Below are 7,746 nucleotides of genomic sequence, written 5' to 3'. Positions count from 1 at the left end.
CAGGGATCGAACTCGTGACCTCAAGCTTGCCAGGCAGGTGCTTGTGCCACTGAGCTAAATCCCCAACCCTGTAAATAATCTAGAAATGAATTTAAGTTCAGGAGAGGATTGGATGCAATTAAATACTAGGCCTTTTTATATTAGGGACTTAAGCAGCCCCAGGTTTTGCTATCTGCGGGGTCCTGAACTGCTTTCCCATGGCTGCACCCCAAGGCATGACTGCGGGCCCTCCTTGTCTGTATCGGGATGGCTGTGAAGCACGGTCTCCAAGCTTTTTACCTCTTAGCTGAATGCTAATAATAAGGCGCACTTTAACGATTGGGGTGATGCTCCGCTCTGCACTGAGCTGCAGGCCAGGTACTTCCCCCAGTGCCTGTTGCTAATGATCAGCGGTCTGGGAATCGAGAGGGACACCAGGCACCAAGTGGCTTCTCGCACATCCACCGTCTCCACCATCGAGCCTGCTGCGACGCAAGGTGGCAGCCAAATCATCCTTAGTTAAGCTACAAATAACACATAGGTGCGGGGCTGAGCATACGGTTCCACGGAGACTGTGTGCCTAGACTTCTGGTTGGATCTCCAGCCCCACAAAACCAAACCAAACTGCACACAGTGTGCTGAGGTCAGGTGGTATTGGGTACTCTAGGCAGCTCATGAACCGTATTAGAAAAGAAAAAGACACACTTTTTCCTTATATGTTGCTAGGTTTTTCTGGTTTTTTTTTTTTTTTTTTGAGACAGGGTCTTGCTATGCAGTTCAGGCTGGCCTTGAACTCACTATGTAGCCTAGGCTGGCTTTGAACTTGCAGCAATCCTCCTGCCTTAGCCTCCTGAGTGCTGGGATGACAGGTGTGCACCACCATGCTAGGGCAGTGACTTTTTTTTTTTTTTTGTCTTTTTCCTGTTTATCAGTACCAGGGATCAAACTCACGACTGCTTGCCTGCAAGGCAGGTGCTTATGCCGCTGAGCTAAATCTCCAGCTCCTTTTTTTTTTGTCTCAGTGACTTATTTTAAAATAGCCTTATGAAGACGCTAACCCTAAAGACATCTAACTGGGCATGGAGTTGATGGCAAGTCTTGGAGAAGCATTTTAAGCTCCTTTATTTCAGCTTCCCGAGTGGTGCTAACTAATCACAGGAAACTTACCTGCTAAACTCAGGCAGCTGCAGTTGGGAGCTGGAATCCACAGGGCGTATGCTGGGCACCAGGGCAGGGGACTCTGAGGCTAAGGCTCCTCTAAGACTAAGGATCCTCCAGCTGTCACCAAACAGAATTCATGCAGAGGCCACGAGTGACGGCTGAGAGCGGAGAAAGATTCAGGACTAAGATGGAAGCTTTCTTATGATAGACAAAGACACTTTGAAGTTTTCCCATGCCTAATGGGCAGAAAGGCATGCAAACAGGGCCTTCGTTCATTCTCTGTGCTAAAAGCACAGCCCTCAAGGACATCAGACTCTAACAGTTTTCATGAAAACAATCAGGATAAAATGTGCGTCAGACACACGCGCACCACAACGCAGTGAGCCCTCAAGAGCTCAAACTCGCGCTCCGTAAGCTCCAGCTCCGCAGAGAAGCTGAACGTGGTCAGCGTTCCCATCCACCCAGTGCCTCGCCCTGGTTTGCAGAAAAAGGATGTTGATTCCCAGAGCCTTTCTCCACCTCCAGCAGTTTCCCTGCAGCCGGGGTCTGTTAACTATTCCTGCCCTGCCTTGGCGAACGATCACAGGGCCGCGACGGAGGAGGGTGGCACAAATGGGTGCACTGTCCCCCCCGCCCCACATCCCCATGCTTCTTCCTAGCCTCATTCTGTCCACCAGAGGACAAAGCCTCACCATGGAGCCGACCAAAAGGCCTGGCTCCGTGATTTCCAGGGCTTGTCTCCTTCAAACCTCTCTTTGCTCAACACTGCACGGCTAAGTGACAAAAGGCTTTTGTAGACTGGTATCCAAACGCTCACTGGAGGCCAGATTTATTTCACTGGAAACTCAGACAGCGCTGGTTTCTTACTATGAAACCAGTTGTTTCTCATTTCCAGTTGAAGACAATTTTCTCACTGGTGTGGTGGCATTAGTGGGTGAGTGAACATTTGAAATGATTCATTTAAAGGTGTTAATTATAGTTAAAACAACAGCAACAAAACCAAATAAACACCATCCTCACCAAGACTCTACAGCTTCCAGGCCAGAAACCAATCCTGAGGCTGCAAACCAGCTGGGCATGGAGGTACATGCCTGTCATCCCAGCATTTAGGAAGGAGGCTGAGGCAGGAGAATCACTTCAAATTCAAGGCCAGGCTGGATTAGTGACACAGTTCAAAAAAACCAAAACAGTACAACTCCAGCTAGCAGGGTTGGATACCACTTGCAAAAAGCCATTTTTCTGAGAAAAAGAGCATAGATAATGAACATTAACCACCTGTCCAAATGTGAAGATTTGGGGGACAAGTCATCTAGTTCTGTACTGAACTGCAAGGCTTAGAAAACAAGACCAGGCTCTTAGGTAGGTGAGCTGCTCTGTCTCAGCCAGCTTCGCGTTATTCATCTCCCATGCAAATGCAGGAAAGTGATCCTGTGATCTCTCTATAAAAACTTCAAGTCCTCTCAGATCACAGGGAACTTCACATTCCTGGAACCCTTCTAGGTGTCAGCATGACATTAAAAAAATTTTTTTTTGTCTTTTTCCTTTTTATCGGTACCGGGGATCGAACTCGCGACAGCCTGCTTTCAAGGCAGGTGCTTATGCCACTGAGCTAAACCCCCAGCCCTGACATTAAAAAATTTTGCTACAAAATAAGCTTCACACACCAGATTCACCATGGAAAAGGGGGGGCGGGCATGGAGTGACGAGAGTTGTTAAAAAAAGCTGCCTCTGACTGGGAAGCCAAGTTTAAGTTCCCACTGCCCCGGCCAGGAGGCAGGGAGTCATGCTGCACGCTTGTAACCCCAGCGCTGGGGAGGCTGAGGCAGGATTGAGTTCAAGTCCAGCCTGAACTACACAGGGAGACCTAGTCTCCCAAAGAACAAAAACAAAACATAAAAACCAAAGCTGTCCCAAGGACTGGCCAGGCGACCACAACTGTGGAGGAGGCAGACATGGGCAGCCACTGCTTTCCATGATTCCCTTGTGGTTCAGTGCACACCAGCTTTCTTCTGACACATTTCCAACCAAAGAGCTTTCTTCCAAACAAAGACCACATGACAGACAGTTTTAATTTTTAAGAATTTTAATACAAACTTAATATAAACTATTTCAGTCCCTCTTAACATGTAAGACACTGACTCAAAATACTTTTATACCGTTTTTTTCAAGTATTGCACAATATAGGTACAAAATTAATATTTACGATTACATTTTCTTCCATAATATATAGCAAAAATCTTTAAACCTTTAACAGAAAATACATTTTTTTTGAAAAAGCAAATATTCGTACATTTTAATTCCACCACGAAAGGAATATCCTGTACACAATTTTGAGAATAGCTGATGTCTTTAAGATGGATATTTTACAATTTCAGTAAAAAAAATACAACATGAAGCTGCTGCTCTCACAGATCACCGTAGTAAAAAGATATAAATGCAATACCATGTCGTAGAAACAATATATATATCCTCTGATATTTTACAAACTTTGTACTAAATTAAATTATACAATTAGAAAAGACCAATAAACCCACTTATTAGTGCCAATTTTTTATAAAAAAAAAAAAAAAATCAGCCATGTCCTTGCTCTATCTTAAATACTGTAAGAGGCCATATCTGAGCGGATACTTTAAAACACACAGTCAGTATAAAATAACTTTGTGCTTGGTTGGCAAATGAAAAATGACACGTTTTATTTTTGTAACCAAGCCTGAATGTATCCTTACTACAAGCTTAAAAGGAAAAAAGAAATCTCAAGGAGGTTTCCAAGGGGGAAAAAAAAAAAAAAAAAAAAAAAAAAAACTCCCCCTTGGGCCCTCATTTGAGCTCCTCCGGTGCTTTTCTCAGGTTTTCTCTTTAGTTAGCCATGACAGGCTGGAATTGCTGGTTAGAATACTGCATGTTATTTAAGCTAAAATTCAAGCCATCGACAAAAGACTTCTCGTTGAGGCCTCCGTAGGCCGCAAACACATCAAAGGCATTGCTGTACTGGAGAGGACTGAGGCTACAGGGGCTGTCACCTGGGAACATTCCATTGGTGCCGCTACCTTGACCCTGCATGTTGGGGAAGATGAATTCCTTGGCATTGGGGGACAGTGCGGAGGTTTTCTGCTGCTGGGGCTGCTGTGGGGGTGGCGGTGGGGGTGGTGGCTGGGACGGTGGCTGCTGCTGCTGTTGCTGCTGCTGCTGCTGGGGCTGCGGCGGCTGCTGCAGTTGCTGGGGCTGAGACTGGGGCTGCTGCGGGCTCCCCAGGCCCAGCCCGTACAGAGAGTGCATGGAGGAGGAGATGGCTTTCTGCTTCAGGAGGTCGCTCACGTTCAGGCCCAGGTGGGTGGGGGACGTGCGCGCCCCCTTGTTGCCCCGGCCGCTGTTCTTCATTTTGGTGGAGCCGAACTTAGTGGCTGCAAAGGTGGCAGTGGTGAAGGTTAAAGGCTGGGTGGAACGGGGCATGAAGGTGGGGCTCACAGCAGCAGAGTGACCAAAGGGAGGCGATGGAGAGCTGGACACGGATGAGGCCGGGTCGCTGATGGGCATGAAGACCTGTGCCTCTGGGTTAAAGCTGTTCTTGATCTCCTTATCCAGCTCACATCCGTTTTCTGTACTGTCGTCCACATAGAGCACTTTTACCGGCCCCTTCTCACCGATCTGGTAGGAGACCTCGAACGGGTCGATCCAGACGCTCAGGTCCTGGGGCAGGTTACCACGCACATCGTCGATGTCCAAGCCGCTCTCCTTGGACGCTTGCTCAATCACTGGGTCCACCTTCTCCCCGACATGGATGCATCGAAACCCTGATCCTTTGTATGGCTTTTCAGGATACCAGTGCCCTTCATATTTCTTCTTAAGAAGTCTTTCGAGTTCTTCACCAAAAATGTTGACACGTCTCCTAGGAAGCTTATTGTACAAATAGGAAATAATAAAATTTAGTGCTACTTGGATTTCAAGCTGCATAGCTGCTATGCCACAAAGTTAGGTGTGTTTCGACTCCTCCACAAGGAAACAAACAAATGGAGAGTGTTCAGGCTGTGGCAGAGAAACAGATTTTCATTCAAAGTGCTGGTATGAGAAGATTCTCCTTCACCTCAAGCGGTCGTGCTCCCTTAAGAAAACAAAAGCAAAAACAAACACGTCCAAGTAAGATAAATGTAGCTCCCACGATCTAATAAAATCAGTACAACATAAAAACGTGTACAATTACAAAACTGCTTATTACAGTTCAAAAGTCTCATGGAAAAATATAGATTTACAGGTAAAACTATTGTTTAGCCCTATTATTTGTTGCTTCTGTGCAGAATTCAAGATCTCCAGAATATGGGTGATTTTTCTTCCCTCAATCCTTACCAAGAATATTTACCAGAAACTACTATGGGCCAATCCCACGTATATATATATAAATGCCACTTTTTTGGAAGTTCAGCATTATTTTTGCTGCTAGTCACCAATTTAGAAGCAAATCCTGTATTTTAGCTCATTTTGGATCTATCTTGTTTAACTCAGATCTACATGAACAATCCTGAAATTTGAGAAGTTAGAAAAATTGCTTTAATTTCCTAAGTCCATGATGCTAAAATTACAGGCACTAAATTCTAAACAACCAATCCCAGCGGCAAATGAAATTAGGAACCCAATTATCCCATACTCTGCCCTACCGTGGGCCCTAAGGGGACACACACGCTGTGCTCCTGGGCTTCTCTTCCTGTCACCGTGTGTTTTTCCAGTTCTTAAATGCCTCCTGTCACAAAAGCAACACTTATTGATTATTCTGTTTAAAGGGCAGGAGTGCTCAGTCTAAGTCGGATTTTAAAAGCCACCTCCCTCCCTCTCCAGATAAAAAAGCGGAGGGGCAGAGGCACACAGGCAAAGGTCGACCTTTAAACGTTTGCTGGATCAGCACTGGGCGGGGATAAGAAAAGACCAAGGGCGAACAGAAGATATTTGCAAAGGATATATGTACACCAAGGTTGATTAAAAAGGGCATTTAAAAACAACAACAACAAACAAGTTGGTGTGAATGGTCTGTTCCATTTTCCATATGGAGCTATATGGTGGTGACAAAGGGAAAAGAATCCCCGGCTGCCCCCCTAAAACTACCAACACTTTCCAAAGCCGAAAACCCAAGGGCCGGTCAAGGCAGCCTATGGAGCGCGACTACGGAAGGCGCAGCCGAGCGAGGTGCGTGCTCGGGGGAGGAAGGTGGTTTGCAAGTAACGCCTTAAGCTGGGGAGCGAGGAATTACATAAACAGCCAGTTTGGATCTCATTAGATTTCTGCTCACAGCGCTGGGAGCCCAAGCGCTACGGCGGCAGCAAGAGAAGGAGGAGGTGGTGGAGGAGGTGGTGGAGGAGGAGGAAGAGGCGGCGAGCGAGCCTGCTCCCTGCGGAGCCGGCAAGGGATCGAGGGCACCGGGCTCCGTGCAGGTCGGGCGCGAGCCGCAGTCGGGTCACCCCCACCCCACCCCCGTAACCCGACCCGCCGCTCCCCGCCCCCTCCTGGGGCTCGGCCAGCGCCCGGGAGCACTGGTCCCCCGCCACCATTTTCGGCCCCGGCGGCCATCGGTCCCTCGGACCCCAGTGCCCTCCGCGAGCGCCCCGCTCCGCCCGGGCGCCCCGACCTCTAGCTCCCGGCACTCGCCCCGGGCCGGGACGATCGATCCGTCCCTCGGGTCCTGGGGACTGCGACCCCGCCGTCCCCGAGTGTCCGAGGCCCGAAGCTCGACGACGCTGCAGCTTCCCCCCGCCCGCCCCCTCGTCTTCAGAGCTCGCACCCCCGCTCCGCGCCCGCCGCCCCGCGGTACTTACGGGCTGCTTTGGGGCCGCGGGCAGCGGGGGCGGGGCGGGGCGGGGGCGCGGAGGCTGGGGCGGCCGGCAGGCCGAGTGCGTGACGCCGCCACCGCGGCAGACGGGGAAGCGAACGGGGCCTGGGTGGGCCTCGGGAGCGCTGGCTCGGGCGGCGGGGACGGGGTCAGGGGAGCGCGCTCTCTTCTCTACACAGCCCGGTGCCTGGCCCAGCGTCCCCGTACTGCGTCCACCTGCGCCGGGCCAGAGCTTGGCTCCTTCTGCCGGGGCGCGCGCCCCGCCTCTCCTTTTATAGGCTCCGCCTGTGGCCCCCCCTCCACCACCACCGTGGGGGCGCGCGCGCCCGCTCGCGTCACACAGCTCGGGGCCGCGAAACCATTCCTCGCCCTCCCAGCCCTGCGCCGGCCGGCTCCGCCCCTGCCCCGCCCCCCAACGCTATTGGCCAAATCCCGCCTGACCGCGTCCTGTCTGGCAGCGCCGGACCGGGAGGGGGGAGAAGGTGACACGGTTCGGAGGGGCTGTAGGCGGGATTAAGAGAAAATTTGGAAAGGGATTGGGGGAGAGACGTGCCAATGGGGGAAAGGGGCGGGGCGGAACCTGACGCTTGCTGGGTGGACTGCGCCGGGGAGAAAGGGGGAGGGGAGCCGAGCAGGTGGCAACGCGGCGGGGGCGGGGGGGGGGACAGGGAGGAGAATCCAAGGCCTGAGAAGGAGGGGAGAGACTGCACAAAATGCCCGACCCGAGCGAGACGTGGCTGAGGAAAATCCTACTCGCGGACAAGCGGGTCTGCAGCCTGCCCCAGAGGAATCCA

General features: G+C 50.8%; 1 protein-coding gene across 2 annotated transcripts; it reads right to left on the bottom strand.

The window, feature by feature from the left end:
• Positions 1-3,205: 3,205 nt before the first annotated feature.
• On the bottom strand, positions 3,206-7,084 carry Tob1 (transducer of ERBB2, 1). Of its 2 annotated transcripts, none has more exons than XM_063251313.1 (2): positions 6,939-7,084; positions 3,206-5,239 (listed from the first exon to the last, which is right to left on the bottom strand). In XM_063251313.1, the coding sequence occupies exon 2, from the start codon at positions 5,089-5,091 to the stop codon at positions 3,997-3,999; it is 1,095 nt and encodes a 364-aa protein (XP_063107383.1). In that variant the 5' UTR covers positions 5,092-5,239; positions 6,939-7,084; the 3' UTR covers positions 3,206-3,996. The 2 variants fall into 2 exon arrangements, with proteins under 2 accessions (XP_063107383.1, XP_003466886.1); XM_003466838.5 differs by lacking the exon at positions 6,939-7,084 and adding an exon at positions 5,790-6,398.
• Positions 7,085-7,746: the final 662 nt, after the last annotated feature.

This window comes from Cavia porcellus, unplaced genomic scaffold (genome assembly GCF_034190915.1).
Source record: "Cavia porcellus strain 051 isolate PalLab524CR breed Dunkin Hartley unplaced genomic scaffold, mCavPor4.1 scaffold_6, whole genome shotgun sequence".
Lineage (NCBI taxonomy): Eukaryota > Metazoa > Chordata > Mammalia > Rodentia > Caviidae > Cavia > Cavia porcellus.
Note: the sequence above shows the minus strand (reverse complement) of the source record. Positions and strands in the feature narration are given on the sequence as shown.

Excerpts from the sequence above, each read along its gene's own strand:
- Tob1 (XM_063251313.1), bottom strand. The coding sequence starts at position 5,091 with ATGCAGCTTGAAATCCAAGTAGCACTAAATTTTATTATTTCCTATTTG.